The 21,103-nt window shown below is 41.1% G+C and overlaps 1 protein-coding gene across 1 annotated transcript in view; it reads right to left on the reverse strand.

The window, feature by feature from the left end:
- ATP8A2 (ATPase phospholipid transporting 8A2) overlaps nucleotides 1-21,103 on the reverse strand; it is an 870,132-nt gene that overhangs the window by 677,338 nt on the left and 171,691 nt on the right. The window contains exons 5-7 of the mRNA XM_089685820.1: nucleotides 20,091-20,136; nucleotides 8,560-8,600; nucleotides 5,450-5,523 (exon numbers count right to left, since the gene is read on the reverse strand). Of these exons, the coding sequence (XP_089541946.1) occupies nucleotides 5,450-5,523; nucleotides 8,560-8,600; nucleotides 20,091-20,136 (161 nt within the window). The remainder of the gene's footprint in view (nucleotides 1-5,449; nucleotides 5,524-8,559; nucleotides 8,601-20,090; nucleotides 20,137-21,103) is intronic.

Below are 21,103 nucleotides of genomic sequence, written 5' to 3' on the forward strand. Positions count from 1 at the left end.
GTACCAAGATCATGATCATAAACATAGAGGGATAGAACCTGTGTTCCTCAATGGACTGGAAAAAGATGCACTGTGAGTACAAAAATCCTACCTACTTTATCGCTCATTGAGGGAAACAAGAAGTCTGTAACCTTCGGGGCATGCAAAAGCAGTGCAACAGATGGGCAGATGGCACAGAAAATAAATGAGAAGAGGCCTGAAAGGAGGAAACTACTTTAGGCAAGATGGAGGTCCTGGGCCTCTGCCTCATCTTGTCTCTATTCAAAACCAACCCTTGATAGTGCAGAAAGCCAAAAGTTAGTCCAGACCAAGCTATGGAGGTGAAGAAGATTTATCCCACAGACAAACTCCAGGGGAAATACAGGCTCAGACATGCCTTTATGTTTCAGAACCAGAAATCCAACAGCCTTGCCATTAAAACCAGCGACCACAATGGCAGATGGAAACTTGGTCTTGGGAGAGAAGATCCTGACAATCTGGCAGTGTCCATAAATCATCTGCCATAAGTCTTGTCAGGTTAGCGTATCACATCCACATGGGCCAGTTCAGAGCAATGAGGATCACTAGAATTCCTTCCTTCTCAATCCTATGAAGCAGACAAGGAAGATGTTTCAGGGGAGGAAAGGCATAGATCAGGGTGGTCTAATTCCATGGAGCCACCAGAGCATCTTCTGATTCTGCTGGAAGATCCCTGCACCTGGAGACAAACCAGTCTAGTTTGTTGTTAAACCTAGAGCCCAGGGCATCCACATCCAGCACCCCCACCTGTGATAATGGAGCTGGAAAACCTTCAGGTGTAAAGAACATTCCCCTGGAAGCTGGAATGTAAAGTGCTGCCTAGAAGAGGATCTGATCTATCTTATGGTTCCTCCATGATAATTGATGTATGCCACCTGATTAACTCCAGGACAGATGACCCTCCAGTAGAATGGTTAAGTGCTGCAGACAAAGTCAAATCAGCTGAAGTTCGAAGACTCAATGACAAATTCCTCTACACCGACAGGGTGCCCAGGTCTCCTCTCCACCCAAAAGGTTGGCATCCATTGTTAGGACCCTTAAAAAGGCTATGAGGAAAAACCTCAGACTCCAGGTGTTAAATTCCTGAGCCACCAAGCCATAGATAACTTGGTCCAAATTAACTGGTCTGTCTAGAGACCAGATCAACTTGTCCCACAAGGACAGAATATTGCATTGCAGAGGTCTGGATATGGGCAAACTGAACTGTCAGTAAGATTCTTGAAGACAGGTATCATCAGTGTAGTAAATATCTTGTTAAGAAAAGACACCGCACAATGGAAATAGCCCCTCTTTAAGAATCCTCACCAAATGGATACAAGACTTATAAGTGCTTGGAGGAAGCAAATACCTTAAGAGGATGCTTTCAATCTCCATAAAGAAAGAATTGGAAGGTGGGTGCAAAGGGAAAGTAGGCGCAACAGACTGATCCTTTGGTTTCAGAGTGGTGACCACTGCTTCAGTAAAGAGGCAAAACAGTCTCCTTTATTTTGGGAGTAAAAGCAGTAGATTGCAACTCCTCAGAGGTAAGCTCATCAGTTTCTGCAACTGTGACTCAAAAGCCATCAAGACCTCAGGTAAATCAGATATAGAATTTGCAGCAGCAGGCATGCTTGTAGCCTCTGAGACCAGAATCGGCAAATTGGGTGATTTGGTCCATAGGGTCTTGCATGACCATTGTAAAGACCTCAATCAAAAAAAGTAAAAAAAGACTCCAAGGACAGAATAAATCTTCAATAAGTAGAGGGTAAAATGACTCCAAGTGGCTGATGTCTGAAAATTCAGTAGGTGTGCTGCAAACAGTCTTGGAACCATTAGTAGAAAGTGAGCTGAGGGGCACCCGGTACAGCAAAACTGTACCTCTATGTCTATTATCAAACATGTTGAAATAGCGTGGAAGTAAGGCAACGTATATGCTTAAGGTAGGAGGGAACAGGAAATTGAGCCACCCAGTGATTATGCAAATGATTGAGCTCCCGGTGTCCGGCGTGTCTGCCCCACTCACTAAGTAAGTCTTCAGGGGCAGGACAAGACCTTAGGCAAAGCCAGCAGCTCTTGACCTAGAAATCACATTGCAGCTAGCTTTTACTAGATCTGATTCTGGAAGCACCCCATGCCAAGTAGCTGCAACCAAAGAGGTAAAGCTTCAGGGAGGGGCATGACTGGGAGCCAGTCAGGTGTGTTGAGCTCACTGAATCGCTAGGCTGTGGGGGGGGGGGGGGGGTCAGGAAGGGCTGGCTCAGGCTCTCAGTGGATCGGTGAGAACCTGAGCCAGGTGTTAGTCTTGGCTTTTGGGTAGATCTTTTCAGAGCCTAGACCAGAACTGTAACATCAGCCAACAGCGTGCTTCAGCCCGCTGTTAGATGAAAACAGATCACAGGAGTGCAGAATGAACTGCGCTCCTGTGATCCATAGAAGTACAGCCAAAAGAGCTTGGGCTATACTTCTCCTTTAATGATAAAACTTGAGTCCTAAGTTGAGTCCTCAAATTGATCCTCTATGTTTAGAGCCAGCATGTTTTCACGATGTTTAAGTTTGTTTCCTCCAGCTCCTTTAGTTTTCTCCCACAATCCAAAACTTATCAGGAGGTTATTTAGCTTCTCCCTATATTAGCCTACTAAAATATTAGATAGCACACTCCTATGGAACAGGGACTGATGAGTTCAGTGTTCTCTGTAAGGCACGACATAATATATAAATTAATATAAATGCAGCAAGTGGTTGATTATTGAAGGACCCTTTTGACTTTCAGTTGTGATATTTCCAAACTCAACCATGAGCTGGCGCAGATTTAGGCAATGTCATACCCATGTTGATAAAATGCCCATATACCACAGCCCTAAAGATGAAAACAATAGTGTAGACTCTGTTCAATCTGCAATATGAAGTGGAACTGTCCTTTCCCATGAACAAATTAACATACACTCTGATTCCACAACACTCTGATTCAGTTTATGAAGATTGCCCTGTTGTTCAACCCAGTGCAAGTACTAAATAAAAGCTGTTAATGGTCTTTGAAAAAGTACCCTAGGGAAGTAGTTTTGTACTGCTGCTGAGCGTGTAATGCAATATAAAAATAGTAAACCTGTAGTAGCATCTTTTGACACACAATAGGCACACCTGGCTTCTTCCTGAACAGCACAAATGTACACAAATAAAACAATCACATCAGATACAGCCACATCACACAAGCTAGCAAATTATTTTGCATTGTGACTATTTCAATATTCATGAAATATACATAATATTCATGAAATATGCATAAAATTGTTACACATTTCTATATTCAAATTCTATCTATTGTATGTTTAGAAGCAAAGTTTTCCATTGTGCAATATTTTCTTCCATAAAGAGTGGCTCTAGCACTAGTCATTGGTTCAAATCCCAACCATGACACTATCTGCATGGAGTTTGTATGTTCCCCCTGTGCTTGCGTGGGTTTTCTCCAGGTACTCTGGTTATATTCCACACTCCAAAGACATGCTGGTAACTGTATCCTTTCTAAATTTGCCCTAGTATGTGTATGTATGCATGTGAGGTAGAGACCTTAGATTGTAAGCTCCGAAGTAGCTGTGAAACATCTCTAAGGCTATTACTGCCACCAAAACCAAACAGTGCAAAGCCTAACAGCTACAGTGGTAGTGCATCTAAATCCAAGAGCAAAATTTAAATTGGCAGCAGCATACCAGTCCGTCAATGTGGTGACTTCATTAGGGGTTTTTTTTTTTTCAGGCCAAGTACAGTTTTTGTAAATACAAAAAATACCTGTTCTTGCCACAAAACCTGTTTCCTTGTAATGTCCTGTGCACTGAACTGAATGATTAAACATTTTTATCTGCCTTCACAGCTATCTTCTCTGAACTACAGGACACCTGTTTCAAACGTAAAGGAGATGAGGAGAGAGGGCAGTAGTTCAAATCAGGAGAGAAGGCTGGAGGTGAAAATGCTGTTTCCCCATAGATACAGTATAGCTAGTAAGCATTGCCACCTTAGGGCAGGAAGTGTTACCCCGCCAAGGCAGAATAAAGGTAAAGAAAACATGGAAAAATAAAACAAATACAGCCACCATATCTAAGGACTGATACACTGCAACAGTTTACATTTTTGTTCATGTGCTTAAATCTGGTTCAACCCACTGGATGATTGAAAAAAAAAAACTAAGAGAACAGACGCTAATTTACCAATGTTAGTACAGCAATCTCTCTCACTGTCCTGACAGGGGACTCCCCCGCCAGAACACACTAATTAGTGCTTGCAGCCATTGGCTGTGAGCGCTGGTCAGATGCTGGTTTTCCATCATGTCCCTTCGACAAAAGCCAGTCCTTAGGCCGGCTTCTGATGGAAGGACAGATGTACACACTGTCTGATTTTCGGCCTGTTCCTGCTGAACTGGCCGATATTCAGACCATGAGCACTCAGCTTAAGATACACTTAACACTCTGGTCACATCATGCCCGACTTTGAAATCGAGTTACTTACAGTGAAGTCACACGATTTCAAAGTTGGGGGACAAGTGCGATTTGCAAGACATCTGACACAGATGTCTATGAAAATCGCACAAAAAGCAGTGCATGTACTACTTTAGAAATCAGTGCGGATCCGAAGAAGTCGGAACCGCACTGATTTGTCCGCTGTAGTTGTGGACAATGGGGTGCGACTTGGCATACAATTTGCAAGTCGCCTGGCATGCAAATTGCATGCCAAATCACAGCCAATGTGACTGGGGGCTTAAACTATTGTTACCCTCATTAAATAAGTGCCACTGTCAGCACCTGTCTGCTCTGCTCCTCTCCCCATTCATGTAAATGCAAGCATTTTGCTGTGCAGCTGTATTTATGACTATATAGTCTGATCCTAGGGATTAAGGGTTGTCAGGTCATTTCTTTGCGTATCTATGCGCACCTTAACATACAATGCAAATAGGAAAGTGTGATCTGTACAATTAGTGAAAGACTGCTAAGTGACTGCTTTGGATTCCTGCACTAAGCCACTGCCTATAACTGCAATGTTCACACAGGTACAGCTATCTGTAGGGCTAATTTCTGAAAACTGGAGCAAAAGTGTAGCTACTGCACTTGGCAACTAATTCAAATTCTTGCTCAGCTGTCCTGAAAAATGAAAGATGAAATCTGTGATTTCTGTGAAACGTGGCATCAAGCATTTTTAGAACTTTTTCCACTGGCAACAATGGTCACAATAAAGTGATGTACAGGAAATCTATAAGGGAATTCAAATAATACATGCTGCTTACACAGTTCAATATTAAATATCCCTGCTCTTTAAATGTGTGGCATATTTAATGCTTCATTTAGCAGCGAATCCTAACATTTTACCATAGAACCATAGTCTACAAAGCTAGACACAATGCAAAATTAAATTTGGATCAGCTTAGCAAAGCAAAGAAAACTGACACCCAAATAAAGAATCATCTGACCTGGAAGATAAAATGATCATATCAGCTGGCATATGCTGGCCATTGGTCACTTTCACAATGTCTCCCACTGCCACCTGTCCATCCAGGGGCAGCCAAGCAGCAGACAGGAGAAAAAGAGAGCACACAATGTCTGTCCTTAATCATCACTCACATTGTCATCAGCCCTTCCAAGGAGCAAAAGCAAAGTATAATAAAATACACACATCTCAGACCAAAGCATAGAACATAACTAAAACATAGCTAATACAGTTTACTCAGATTTATTATTTAAAGCAGAACTTCACTCTCTCAATCTACATTGATTATTTTTAATCCTTATGCTGCTAGCATTAGTAAATGGATAGGAAAATATATCATATATACTTGTTTTAAGCATTTGTGGACATTTCTTTAGTTACTTCCTGGTTTCCAGGCCTAGGCAAATAATGGCATACATCCCAGGAGTCTTCGGGGGGGGGGGGGAGGGGTTTTCTCAGCTAAGCACACCCTCCTGTCTGCATGCCTGAGCTAAGGGCAGATGGATTCCAGGGAGTAAATGCTACATGAATCATATGCCCTTACTCTAGATGGCTATGGCCAAAAATGCTGGGGTGGTTTCCAAAGTAGTTTCAATAAAGACGGAGACATGGATGGATGGGTGAGTTTGCTTCGAATATTAAAAAAATATATTAAAAAGAATTTTTGGTTTGTGGTGCTTAGGATGCAGTGTAGTTCTGCTTTAATGGAGATTTAAAATTAGAAATTCATATCTGATTTTAATCTTTCAGTTTAGAGGCTGCCATATCTCATCACCATCTCCCAGTACCACTGTTGCTCACAGCGCAACCTTGACTGACGATCATTAAGTAAATGAGCAGAAGAGAAATCCAAATCAAATCAATATTTGGTGTGACCACCTTTTGCCTTCATAACAGCATCAATTCTTTAATTCTTCTAGGTACACTTGCGAGTTTTTGAAGGGACATGGCATGTAGGTTGTTCCAAACATCTTGTTGAACTAATTACAGATCTTCTGTGGATGTAGGCTGCTTCAAATCCTTCTATCTCCTCATGTAATCCCAGGAAGACTCAATGATGTTGAGATCAGAGCTCTGTGGAGGTAAAACCATTAAGGGACTCCTTATTCTTCTTTACACAGAGGATAGTTCTTCATGACATTGGCTGCATGTTTGGGTTCATTGTCCTGCTGCAGAATAAATTTGGAGGCAATCACATGGCTCCCTGATGGGATGGCATGATGGATACATATCTGCTTGTATCTCTCAGCGTTGAGGACACCATTGATCCTGACCATATCTCCAACTCCTTTTGCAGAAATGCAGCCCCAAATGTGCAAGGAACCTCCACCATACTTCACTGTTGCCAGCAGACACTCATTGTTGTACAGCTCTTCAGATCTTCATGAACAAACTGCCTCCTGCTACAGCCAAATATTTCAAAATTTGATTCATCAGTCCAGAGCACCTGCTACCATTTTTCTGCACCCCAACAAGGCTAAGCAACTCAACTATGCACTAGTCTGTCTGGGATTACATGGAGAGACAGAAGGATTTGAGGCAACCTACATCCATAGATCTTTGGTTAGTTTTCCAAGATGTCTGTAAGAACCTACCTGCCAAGTTTCTTCAAAAACTGTATGTAAGTGTACCTAGAAGATTTGATCCTGTTTTGAAGGCAAGCAGTGGTCACACCAAATATTGATTTGATTTGGATTTCTTTTCTGTTCATTTACTTTCCATTAAGTTAATTGATAAAAAAAATAAACTATTAACATTTCTATTTCTGAAAGCTTTTCTAATTTACAGCAATTTTGTAAACCTAAAGTTTTGCCTAAAGCTTTTAAACAGTAGTATAGTTAATTCATAGAAAATGTTTAGATCTTTAGAAAACCCTTTATGTGCTTGTTTACCTCTTCCACTGTGTACACTGTACAGCTAAAGTATAATGATGGTAAACATTACAGAAAAGATGTACAACTTCTGTTAACATTTGTGTTCTACACAGTAGCTTGAGACCTTGTACTCTCCCATAAAGCTATAAAACTCTTGCATATGACTTCACAAATATTCCACATACTGGACCCTCCTAGAGAAATTTCACAATGTATTTGAGCCTTTGTATTGCCAATGGCAGGTGAGCAGAACTGGAGATTTTGGTGGAGGAATCTTGTCACATAAAGTAAAGGGCAGTAGGTGATTCAGCTTGGCAGCAGCTATATGGAGCAAGAATAATAGCTCTTGGTGGACTTGCCCATTAATTTGCATCCCCACAATTCCCAAAATTTTATACATTATATAGCCAAATGTTTGTAGACACTTGACCTTCATGAGTGCATGAGTTTTTTGCGCACCCTATTTCAAAACCATGGTCATTAATATGCAATTGCCCCTACCTTCTTTTTAGGTTTTAACAGCCCCCACTCTTGTAAGAAGGATTTCCACAAGATTTTGTACTGTGTCTGTGGGTACTTGTGCTCATTAATCCAAAAGAACATTTGTGAGGTCATAAATTGATGTTGGATCAAAAGACCTGGTTTGCAATCAGCATTGCAATCCATCTCAAAGGTGTTGAAGTCAAAATTCTGTGCAGGTTATTTCTTTTCCTTTGCACCAAACTAGTCAAACCTTGTCTTTATGGAACTAGCTTTGTGTGTAGAGAGACAATCATGCTGGAATAGAAAGGGCCTTCCCTAAATTGGTGCCACATGGGGGAGATTTACTAAAACTGGAGCACTCAGAATCTGGTGCAGCTCTGCATAGTAGCCAATCAACTTCTAATTTCAGCTTGATCAATTAAGTTAGATGTGCAGAATCGTCCAATTTGTGTATGCTGTAACATTAATACCTCATTCACACAAGCGTATTTTGGCTTTTTAGTGTATAAACTACACACAGTCCTATTTTTAAAACACATTATTTTTATTCATCTGAGAGGTGAATCAGAATCAATCTCTCACTGATCCATGAATTGTGTGTATACTCTTGACAAATACAAACACTATTTGTCAGGCTGCTTTGTTTGCACATTCTGCTTCCCAGAATCAAAGAAATTTGACAGCTCTTCTAAAGGGGCTGCTTACATCTATCACCAACAAATAGCAGTGTACATACCTCCTTCCATATTACATTCTGCCATGTCCCACCTTTCAGCACTGCAGGAGAAATAAATAAAAGCTATGTCAGCTTACACAACTAAACAAAGCTAAAATAGCTGTCAATTGAATAACTGCAACATAAAATAAATATGGTCATGAAAGGAGCTCCAAATAAAGCAAATGCTGCATAGTAAGTATAGTTCTGTATTTAGAATGGTAAACCCTTGTTAATATTTCAGAGAAAAAAGAAAACCTACAGCCTGAAACGTTTTAGTAACAATAGTTATGTATACATAGCTGAGAAAGTCTGAAATTGGAACAAAAGCCCAGCTCTCACCTGTGAAGCATATGGGGGCTCTCCCTATTCTGTTCTAGGTAAATTATGCTATCAACATGGTGTAGTTGAAGGGGTGGTGTGCACAGATACACTGGAATTCATAAAGACTGGCGCAGACAGATTTTACAAAAGAATCTCTCATGCATTGTAAAATTCATGTACCTGTCTAGGACTTGCACTTGAATTTGGCTCATGTTGCCCCACTTTTAGAATGCACTCGACATTTTTGCAACATCTGTCTGAGCCAGTTTTTCTCTCTGTACGCCAAAACAGAGATGGTCCTAATTAGCTCTGCTTTTACATTTGGTGTAATCAATGCAACACAATGTAAAAGTGGTGCATTTTAGAAGTACCTGAATTTGGTGCACGAATTGCTGTCAGAACCAAAAGTGACACAGATTCTTTATGAATTTGACACAATATATTAAAAAGGGATTTACATCAGAAAATTAGAGCAGCAGCTTTATTAATTTCTCCCCATAGTGAATAATGTTAGGTCACAGGAGTGGACTTATTTGTGCACCCCTGTGACTCAGATTTGGTCAACAGGGGGCTAAAGACCGCTGTTGGTTGACATCACAGAGCCAGTAAAGGCTTTGCATGGATCCCAACTTTAAGGGCAGGGTCCACCTGGATGCCTGAATGCTCTCACCATGTGGCTGAGAGCCTGAGACAGTAGCTTCCGCCACCTCCACAACCCAGAACTCCAGTGAGTGCTGGAGTGGCAGTGCAGAGAGTGTTGACTACTACTCTCTGAATACGATCTTTTAGCCAGTTTTCTATCCATTTACATATAGATTTTTCCAAACCTGTAGACTTTACCTTACACATTAGCCGTGTGTGGTTAACTGTGTGAAAGGCTTTTGCAAAATCCAAGAATACCACGTCCACCGCCACCCCTCTGTCAAAGGTTTTGCTCACCTCCTCATAAAAAGAAATCAGATTTGTTTGACAACTTTTGTCTTTCATGAATCCATGCTGGCTGTTGCTTAAAATATTTTTTTCTAGCAAAAACTCATTTATGTGGTCTTTTATTAAACTTTCCAGTATCTTCTCGACTATAGAAGTTAAACTAACAGATCTATAATTACTTGGTAAACATTTTGACCCCTTTTTAAATATTGGCACCACATTGGCCTTACGCCAATCCAGCGGTACTATGCCAGTCATTAAAGAGTCCCGAAAAATTAGAAACAATGGCTTTGAAATGACAGAGCTCAATTCTTTAAGGACCCGTGGATGTATGCCATCCAGTCCAGGTGCTTTATTCACCTTTATTCTGTCTAATCAATTGTGAGCCAATGTGGATCATCTGGAGCTGTGTTAATACTATGCCCATTATGGACAAGAGCTCCCCCATGCTCCTTTGTATACACAGAGCTGAAGAAGGTAATAAATAAATTTGCCTTCTCTTTGTCCCCAGTCACCCAGTCTAGATTATTTTGTAAAGAGCCTACATGCTCGAACCGGACCTTTTTACTATTAATATATTTAAAGAATTTTTGGGGGTTTGTCCTGCTATCTTTTGCAATCTGGCGTTCATTTTCAAATTTTATTGCCTTTATTTCCTTTTTGCATATTCTGTTATATTCTTTGTGATGTTTAAACGATGATAGCATGCCTTCATTTTTATATTTAATAAAAGCTCTTTTCTTATTATCTATAGCTTTATAGGTGTAAGCCACATAGGTTTGATTTTTAGCCTTTTAACCGCTTGCCGACCACAGAGAGCCCAATGACGGCTTCACAGCGGCCGGCCAGTTCTGGGAGGACGTCATATGACGTCCTCCCAGAACGCGCTCTCCTGCGCGACCCAGGGGGACCGCACCCGGCGATCTCTGTGATCGTTGTGTTCTACGGACACAGCTGATCACGTGATGTGGTAAAAAGCCAATCACAGCAGCTTTTTACCACATCATCAGCCGTGTCCAATGACACACTGATCACCGGGAAATGCAATTGCCGGTTATCGGCTGGACTTCTCACGCTGTCACAGCGTGAGGAAAGTACTGCCGAGAATCGGCAGTTATCAGGGGAGGGATCAGCACCGATGATCAGGGCACTGATGATCAATGCCCTGATGATCGGTGCCCAGCAGTGCCACCCACCACTGCTGCCCAGAAGTGCCCAGCAGTGCCGCCCACAAGTGCCCAGCAGTGCCACTCACCTGTGCTCATCAGTGCCCAGCAGTGCCACCCACCTGTGCCCAGCAGTGCCCACCAGTGCCACCCACCAGTGCCCATAAGAGAAGCCCAGCAATGCCACCCATCAGTGCCACCCATCAGTGCCTCCAGTCAGTGCCGTCAGTCAGTGCCACATATCAGTGCCCATTAGTGCCGACTATCAGTGCCCATCATCAGTGCCAGCTCATCAGTGCCGCCTATCAGTGCCCATCAGTGCCACCTCATTAGTGCTGCCTATCAGTGCTGCCTATCAGTGCAGCCTCATCATTGCACATCAGTGAAGGAGAAAAATTACCTGTCTGCAAAATTTTATAATAGAAACAAAGAAAAACCTTTTTTTTTCAAATTTTTTGCTATTTTTTTTGCTTATAGCGCAGAAAATAAAACACCCAGTGGCGAGTAAATACCACCAAAAGAAAGCTCTATTTTTGTGAAAAGAATGATAAAAATTTCATATGGGTACAATGTTGCATGACCGCACAATTGTCATTCAAAGTGCAACAGCGCTGAAAGCGGAAAATTGGCCTGTCAGGAAGGGGGTATAAGTGGGAATATATTTTGCAATGTGTTCACATACAGTCTTTTTGAAGAACTCCCATTTCTGTGTTGTGTTCATCGATGCCAATATTCCCTCCCAGTCTAAGTCTACGAGAGCAGCTCCCAGCCTTGGGAAATTAGCTCTCTTAAAATTGAGTATTTTTATTTTTCCCAGATATGCTTGCTGTTTACAGCTAACAATCAATGAAATCATGTTATGGTCACTGCTACCCAGATGTTCTTTTATATGGACATCCGTAATAAGCTCTGCATAGTTTGAAATTACCAGGTCCAGCAGAGCATCATTCCTACTTGGGGCTTCTACCTAAAATTGTCCTGTAGTAGGTTTATACATTTTTGCCCTTTAACTGTTCCTGCAGTACCATAACTCCAGTCAGTTTCCGGGAAGTTAAAATCCGCCATTATTATCACTGTCTCAGCCCTTGCAGCCCTTTCAATCTGTGCAAGAGGCTGAGTCTCCACCTCCTTATTAACACTGGGAGGCCTATAACAAACTCCAAAGATTACCTTTGTAGTACACATCCTCATGTAGAGTTCCACCCATAATGCTTCAGCCTCATCACACTCTCCATCAACTAGGTCCTCTTTCACACTCGCTCTGAAATCACTTCTCACATAGAGACAAACACCACCACCTTTCCTTTTTAACCTGTCTCTCTGAAAGAGAACATAGCCAGGAATACTAATGGCCCAGTCATGTGAAGAAGGAAGCCAAGATTCAGCAATACTAATTAAATCATGGTTTTGTTCATGCCCCAGAGCTTCCAACTCACTTTGCCTGGCAGACATCTGGCATTGGTGAACAAACACTTTAATTCATTGACACCTTGTGCACATGTATTTTGCATATTTTTTATTTTCATACAAATGATACCAATTCCAATGGTTGTTTGCAACATCGGAACCTTCTTATCATCAGCCATAGACCTCCCCCAATCTTTCCCCATTCCACCCACCAATAAGAACTGACCCCTGTCTGATCTGTCTACCCCATTATAATCTAATTAAACCTCCCTCCTCGATCCTAGTTTAAATACTCCTCCAGCCTCCCCATAAACCTCTCCCCCAGAACAGCAGACCCCCTTCCATTTAGGTGCAAACCATCTTTAGCTTATAGGTCACACCCCAATGAAAATTCACCCCGGGGCTCTAGAAACCCAAATCCTTACCTCTTACACCAGGTCTTAACCCATGCATTTAGATCACCTTGGAGATCCCTACCTTCAACTTGCAGCCTAGTTCTTTAAATTGTTTCTTAAGGAGCCTCCACCTTCCATGTATTCTGTCATTGGTTCCAATATGGACCAAGACAGCTGGGTCATGCCCAGCCCCTTCCAGTAATTTATCAACCCGGTCCACCACATGCTGAACCCTGGCACCAAGGAGACAGCAAACCAGTCCTTCTGATTATAAAATCCCCTACTATCACCAACTGTCTAGGCCTTCCTGCACTACCCTCACCACCCCTCTCAGATGGTCTGCCCTCCCAACTGTTAGGGATAGCAGTGACATCCAAGGCTGCCATCCCTGAACTTGCCACTCCCGCATCTTCTCTCAACTTGGCAAATCTGTTTGGGTGCACAAACCCAGGTCTGGCCTTCCTTTTCTGTGAGCCCCTACCACCCCCTTTCATTACAGTAACCCATCGTCCTACCTGATAATTTTGATTAGCACCTCCCCCCTCCATATCAATCCCATTAGCTACCTGCTCAGGGAGCAGAAGACCCCTTTCAAGATTGTCGGTTCCGCCCAGTGTTGCAACATGCTCCTCCAGATCTTCATTTTTTTAACTCTACTTATGAAATGTCCACTTTGTCAAAGGTCCAGCAAGCAAAATACAGGCAAGCTCAGAGTGAGCTCTACAGCAAGTTACATAGGACCTGGAGCACCTGTAACCAATTAACCCTTCCCCTTAATCAGCACACTGAAGGAAGGCAAGGAAAGGAAGGAAAAAAAATGCTATTTAAAAAGTGACAGAAAAAGTGATTTAAAAAAGTAAAAGCTTTTAGCGAGACCCAAAGAAGAAAATAAAAAATACAAAGTAAAACTGTTTTTCACTCTCCACTCAAATTTCCCACTCATTAGCTATCAGCCAGCAAAAAGTGCCAGTTAGGAGCAAGGTCCTGGTCCAGGGAGGGTCTGTGTTCTACCAAATACTTTCCATTTCTTAATAAGAGACTTCACTGTGATTCTAGCCACTGATAAAGCCTTTGAAATGTTTTTGTATCCATCTCCTGACTTGTGCCTATCCATAACTTTATCCCAGAGATCTTTTGACAGTGCCTTGCCACTCATAGTTGATTGTTTGCTTCAGTTGCACTACCAGGGACTGCAATGCTCCAGGAAAGCTCTTTTCATACTAAGGTAATCAAAATGACCACAGCTGATCACAGTTGAAAGTCAAATGTCTTTGTGTGCCATTGAGAAGGTGATCAGCTACACCTTCTTAGGAGGGGGGTGATCCTTTTTCTAACTCAGTGTTTTTGAATTAAAAAAAAAAAAAATCTGATGTGGATGTTAATTCTTTCACTTGTATGTTATAAGTTGCACTGAGTAAATACAGCTGGATAAAACAAAAACTGTGTATGTCTTCATTTCAGGCTGCAAAACATATTCAAGCTATAGTTATATAATGGATATGGGCTGAAAGTGCACACTCTCGGGTTTAATTTGAGGGTATGTACATCCAAATTGGAGGAAGGCTTTAGGAATTACAGCTCTTAAGAGTAGCCATCCCCCCTTTTTCAAGGGACCACAAGTAATTGGAAAATTGAATCAAAAGCTGTTTCATGGCCAGGTGTGGGTTGTTTCTTCATTATTTCTTCATCAATTAAGCAGGTAAAAGGTCTGGAGTTGATTCTAAGTGTGGCATTTGCATTTGGAATCTATTGCTGTGAACCTACATTATGGGCTCAAAGAAGCTGTCCATGCAAGTGAAACAGGCCATTGTAAGGCTTCAAAAACAAAACCAATCCATCAGATAGATAGCAGCAACATTAGGAGTGGCCAAATCAACAGGAGTATTTTGCAGTATAGTATCACATAAAAAAATGTTGATTCTGTTGATATATATATATATATATATATATATATACACACATATGTATACAGTGCTCAGCATAAATGAGTACAACCCAACAGATTTGTCAGAAAACCTTTACTTGTATATACAGTCAGGTCCGTAAATATTGGGACATCGACACAATTCTAACATTTTTGGCTCTATACACCACCACAATGGATTTGAAGTGAAACGAACAAGATGTGATTTAACTGCAGACTGTCAGCTTTAATTTGAGGGTATTTACATCCAAATCAGGTGAACGGTGTAAAAATTACAACAGTTTGCATATGTGCCTCCCACTTGTTAACCTCCTTGGCGGTATTCCCGAGTGTAGCTCGGGGTAAAATTTCAGTACCAAGAGCGGTAACCCCGAGCTACACTCGGGCTTACCCTGCGGCATTGCTCAGGGAGTCCCTGCAGCACTTACCTTGACCTTCACTCCCGCGATGTGTCCCCTGCAGCGTCCCCGGCCATCTCCTCCGGCCGATGCCGGCATCCGGCTTCCGTGTTCCGGTCCCTGTGACGTCGGGACATACGGCGGCAAATTTGAAATGTTTTTAAAAATATGTCATTTTTTAAAAAATGATTATTATATAGTAAAACATTGCTGTTTCAATGCATTTCACATATATTTTGTCCCTACTGCTTTGTCCTGTGCCCTGCCTGCATTTTGACTGTTCTTTCTGCCTGGAAACTTAGAAAAGTCCATGGCGTCCAAAAAGCGTCCCTTTATGTCAAAAGCAGTTTTAGACCGGCTAGAGAACTGCGATAGTAAATCAGAACCACTTGCAGAATTGAGTGATAATGATTCGTGGGGGAAATTCGTCATCAGACACTGAAAACGATTTTGCGACTTTGCTCAGCGATGTGCGAATTTGCCTCTGTATTTCAAATTTCAGTGTTTTTGGTTTGATTATATTATTGAATTAAATATATTATTATTATATTATTATTTTTTATGATTATCTATTAAATTATAATTTATGATTTCGTGTTTCAAGTTTTATCATATCCGGAATGTTTACTAGACTCTTGTTCGGACAGATTTCAGTGAGTTATTCCTAAAAATTACAGCCTACAATAAAAAACTACATATTTCCATGCAAAAAAATGGTACCGCTTTCAGCACAAAAAATCGGAAATAATCATACCGCCAAGGAGGTTAAGGAACCAGAAGTAATGGGACAATTGGCTTCTCAGCTGTTCCATGGCCAGGTGTGTGTTATTCCCTCATTATCCCAATTACAATGAGCAGATAAAAGGTCCAGAGTTCATTTCAAGTGTGCTATTTGCATTTGGAATCTGTTGCTGTCAACTCTCAAGATGAGATCCAAAGAGTTGTCACTATCAGTGGAGCAAGCCATCATTAGGCTGAAAAAACAAACCCATCAGTGAGATAGCAAAAACATTAGGCGTGGCCAAAACAACTGTTTGGAACATTTTTAAAAAGAAGGAACGCACCGGTGAGCTCAGCAACACCAAAAGACCCGGAAGACCACGGAAAACAACTGTGGTGGATAACAGAAGAATTCTTTCCCTGGTGAAGAAAACACCCTTCACAACAGTTGGCCAGATCAAGCACACTCTCCAGGAGGTAGGTGTATGTGTGTCAAAGTCAACAATCAAGAGAAGACTTCACCAGAGTGAATACAAAGGGTTCACCACAAGATGTAAACCATTGGTGAGCCTCAAAAACAGGAAGGCCAGATTAGAGTTTGACAAACAACATCTAAAAAAGCCTTCACAGTTCTGGAACAACATCCTATGGACAGATGAGACAAAGATCAACTTGTACCAGAGTGATGGGAAGAGAAGAGTATGGAGAAGGAAAGGAACTGCTCATGATCCTAAGCATACACCTCATCAGTGAAGCATGGTGGTGGTAGTGTCATGGTGTGGGCATGTATGGCTGCCAATGGAACTGGTTCTCTTGTATTTATTGATGATGTGACTGCTGACAAAAGCAGCAGGATGAATTCTGAAGTGTTTCGGGCAATATTATCTGCTCATATTAAGCCAAATGCTTCAGAACGCATTGGACGCCGCTTCACAGTGCAGATGGACAATGACCCAAAGCATACTGCAAAAGCAACCAAAGAGTTTTTTAAGGGAAAGAAGTGGAATGTTATGCAATGGCCAAGTCAATCACCTGACCTGAATCCGATTGAGCATGCATTTCACTTGCTAAAGACAAAACTGAAGGGAAAATGCCCCAAGAACAAGCAGGAACTGAAGACAGTTGCAGTAGAGGCCTGGCAGAGCATCACCAGGGATGAAAGCCAACGTCTGGTGATGTCTATGAGTTCCAGATTTCAGGCTGTAATTGACTGCAAAGGATTTGCAACCAAGTATTAAAAAGTGAAAGTTTGATTTATGATTATTATTCTGTCCCATTACTTTTGGTCCCTTAACAAGTGGAAGGCACATATGCAAACTGTTGTAATTCCTACACCGTTCACCTGATTTGGATGTAATTACCCTCAAATTAAAGCTGACAGTCTGCAGTTAAGCACATCTTGTTCGTTTAATTTCAAATCCATTGTGGTGGTATATAGAGTCAAAAATGTTAGAATTGTGTCAATGTCCCAATATTTATGGACTTGACTGTATGTACTGTATATATACATATACACACACACATACGCCTTTCCATTTGTCTTCTGATTTTCACATTTCTTGGTATACTTTATTTTTTCCTTGTAAGTGCATCATGTCCACAGGCTGACTGGGATAGCAGTAAAGAGGCTGGCAGATTGGCCCAGCTTGGAGGCTATTGATGAGGGCTAGAATTGCCACAAAAACTGGTTGGCTTATCAGTCCCACTAACAGCAAGATAATTAAAATTGTTGTCTTCTTAGATATATCGGTTATGTGTTACCATTTATTGCAGGCTTTTGGAATGGCTGAAGCCCTGTTAAGCTCCTAAACCAGAATATGCAGCTAGGGACAGTATAGGCTTCAGGCATACTATTTTTTGTGGTTTTTGGTAGAATCAAGCAATGTTTGGCTTGTACGTTTCAGATAAGCCAGAAAGAGATTGTTTCAGTATTGATATGTCTATGGTTGGTTACCTTTTGAAGCTGTGGATTATATTTACATAAAATATGTATCATTCCAACAAGAAAACTAACAGCTGGTAACAGCTTGGTGTGCAGCTACATGTGAACAGCAACAGTTGCTATCAGCCTGTCATTACTTTGTACAGACTGAATGGCCGCCGCTATTTGCATGCATTTGACATTTCAGCAACACGAATTTGCTGATTTTTGCCACTGGAATTGGGTGTATGTGGCTAAACACCCGTGTGAAGAATACCTCACCCTTTACCTTGGAGTATATGGCGTTTCCATGCCTATTGTGGCTTTCTCCATAAAACAAGCTAAAAAATCCAACAGAAACCCCAGAGATATAACTGTCAGTTCTCAGTTCTCTATTTTTGTTGTCGATTAAAAACTCAAACATCGGTTAGGTAAACTTACCCTTTAATTTGATTGAAAATACTGTAAGTTCCCTTTAACTGGCTGAGCTGAGTGATTTCAATAGTATCATCTTTTGTTTAAGCCTCTTTTTCATCATTAGCATGCTTTGAAATTAGTATTAAGTAAATGCCATTAATGTATTAAATAATGTCAGCTACACCATATTTATGGAAATGTTTGAAATCATTAAGTCTAATGTAAACTTTGTGTGCCACTTTTAATTCACTTAGAAGCTTTGCACTTTTTCTAACATTTGTTATAAATGTGTATGTTGGCCAAATACATGCTGAGATAACTCTTCACAATGTTTTGCATCATGCTATGAATCTCAATGGCAAGCTCAGTGGGCCATTCACTTTAAGCTGAAAAACCTCCCACTTCTTTCTTATGGCAGAATCACTGAGGTCTCAAAATTTAAATGATATTTAAAAAGTTCTAACAGGGTGTCTTCATTAGACTCTGGACAAACAGTCTTTAAACTGAACTCCAGGCACGCTACTAAATAAACAGATGAAATATAAATACATTAGCAATATACATTTTTTAAAGGAACTTTATATATTACATATATATGTACATATATGAGAGCCTTTTACCTGCCAAAGGCTTCAAGCACACCCAATTGGCTGTGAGGCAACACACAACAATTCCTATATATGACAAATAAAATAAAGGTCTTAATACTTACTCATCTTCTGCACAGCTCTCATAAGGCTGCTGTGAGCTGCACTATGCATTACCTCAATTTGGACAACAGATAATTTCTTCATCTTAAACTATTTGTGTAAACACAAAGGCTCTTATGCCTGCAGGTAACCCATGGCAACCTATAAAGCTTTATGAAAGTGGAAGGGCTACAAGGAAACAGTAAAGTAAGGGCCAGTGTTGACAGGCTTTGGGCTTGTCTCAATGTTCAAATGCAGCTTGCTTTCTAGTTCATTCAACGTTGAGGTCAGTTTGAGACCAGAGTACACTGACAGGGGCATTTACCCTGTAGAGGATGTTCTTCTGACCTGCATTTCACATCTTTCTAAGCTGTGTCATCTTTCTTGTATTCACCATTGACTTTTATGTGGAAAGAAGCAGAAACAAAAGGCTGTTGACAGCTGGCCCTAATCAAGCACAAAACACTAAGCCAAATACAAGTAATGGATTTGAATTAACAGAGAATATGAAGAATACACAGCAAATAGGACATTCAACAATGGATCTTCCTTCTTTGTTGATGAGGACAAAAACCCTTATGGCATGGAACACCAGTGTGGAGATCTCACTGCTGCCATCTCCAAAAAATATAAGGATCCAGAGGTTAATTCAGCCCATCAATGTCCACCTATAACCTAAATATCCTGTAAAGAGACTGCAAACAGGCAGCACACAGCTACATTTCATTTAAAGCGGAGCTTCACCCAAAAGGGGAAATTCCACTTTAAGGCCTTGCACCCTGCTCCCCTTTAAAGATTGACACCTTGGGGGAGTGGGTACCCAATTTTGACAGGTTTCCGCTTCTACGTCCGCTGCCACCGCATAGGCGATTGTAAGCAGAAGTTGTCCTCCCCCCCTTCATCCCCTTTGTCTTCTGGGACACCTGACAGGCCCCAGAAAACTACAGGACCATTCAAAAGGTGCAGCGCTATTAAAGCATGTGCAGTGGGCACCCGCCTTTGAAGCTGCAAGCTGTCACAGTCGGGTGCCCACACATAAGATGCCGGCGCCGGGGAGGGAGCATGGCCAGTTAAACCAGCTGCAGTGACAACACCACTGGATCGAGCCATAGGGAGTGTCTGTTTTTTAAAAGTCAGCAGCTACAAAAACTTTTATTTACTTTACTTTTATTTTTTACGTTTAGACTGGAGCTCCGCTTTAAGTAGTTGAGGTGATAAAAAAGCCAGAATAATAAGGGTTACAACAAAAGAAGAAACTCACCTATTGTTTTCTTTTTATTAACAGTATTGTCTGCCTTATGTCTTTTCTGCAGAAAGAGAACATATCAGTAGTCAGAGAGCAAAATATTGTATATACAGTATAATTAAATTTACATCATGGATTAAAAAATATGTGTGACAGCCAGAAGTAGTTAATAATATTTAACTGTACTTGTTTAGCAATGTTGAAAAGGTTTCACTACTCATTTAGTTACATAGTTAGTCTGGGTGAAAAAAGACAAAAGTCTCATCCGGTTCAACCATTAAAAAAAAAAAGTTATAATCCTATACCCAGAGTTGATCTAGAGGAGGGCAAAAAAACCAGCAAAGCATGATCTAATTTGCTCCTGCAGGGGAAAAAAATTCCTTCCTGATCCCCCAAGAGGCAATCGGATATTCCCTGGATCAACATAACCTATAAATGTTAGTATGCAGTTATATTCTGTGTATCTAAAAAAGAATCCAGGCCTTTTTTAAAGCAATCCACTGAGCTGGCCAGAACCAACTCTTGAGGGAGTCTATTCCACATTTTCACAGCTCTCACTGGGAAGAAACCTTTCCATGTTTGGAGATTACATTTATTTTCCTCCAGACGTAAAGAGTGCCCCCTTGTCCACTGTGATGACCTCAGGGTGAATAACTCTACACCGAGTTCACTATATGAACCACTGATGTATTTATACATGTTGATCGTATCGCCCCTTAATCTCCTCTTCTCAGAGAATAAATGCAGTTCCTCTAATCTTTCCTCATAGCTGATCTCCTCCATGCCTCTTATCAGTTTGGTTGCCCTTCTCTGTACTTTCTCCAGTTCCCCAATGAATGGCTTCCTCAGTTAAAATGAGTGTCAGGAACATACCATAGCATTTTTATAGTCACATAGGACATACAATTCCAATGTGTCAAGGCAGGGGTTGATTACCCAAAACTTAATGTGGTTCTATAGGCTGAAAGTTTTTTAACCTTAAAGAAAAACCCCGGGATAGGCAAAAAAAAGAAATCAACCATTCGTAC

Source organism: Staurois parvus, unplaced genomic scaffold (assembly GCF_062004578.1).
Source record: "Staurois parvus isolate SC_StPar_1 unplaced genomic scaffold, SC_StPar_1.0 ptg000387l, whole genome shotgun sequence".
Lineage (NCBI taxonomy): Eukaryota > Metazoa > Chordata > Amphibia > Anura > Ranidae > Staurois > Staurois parvus.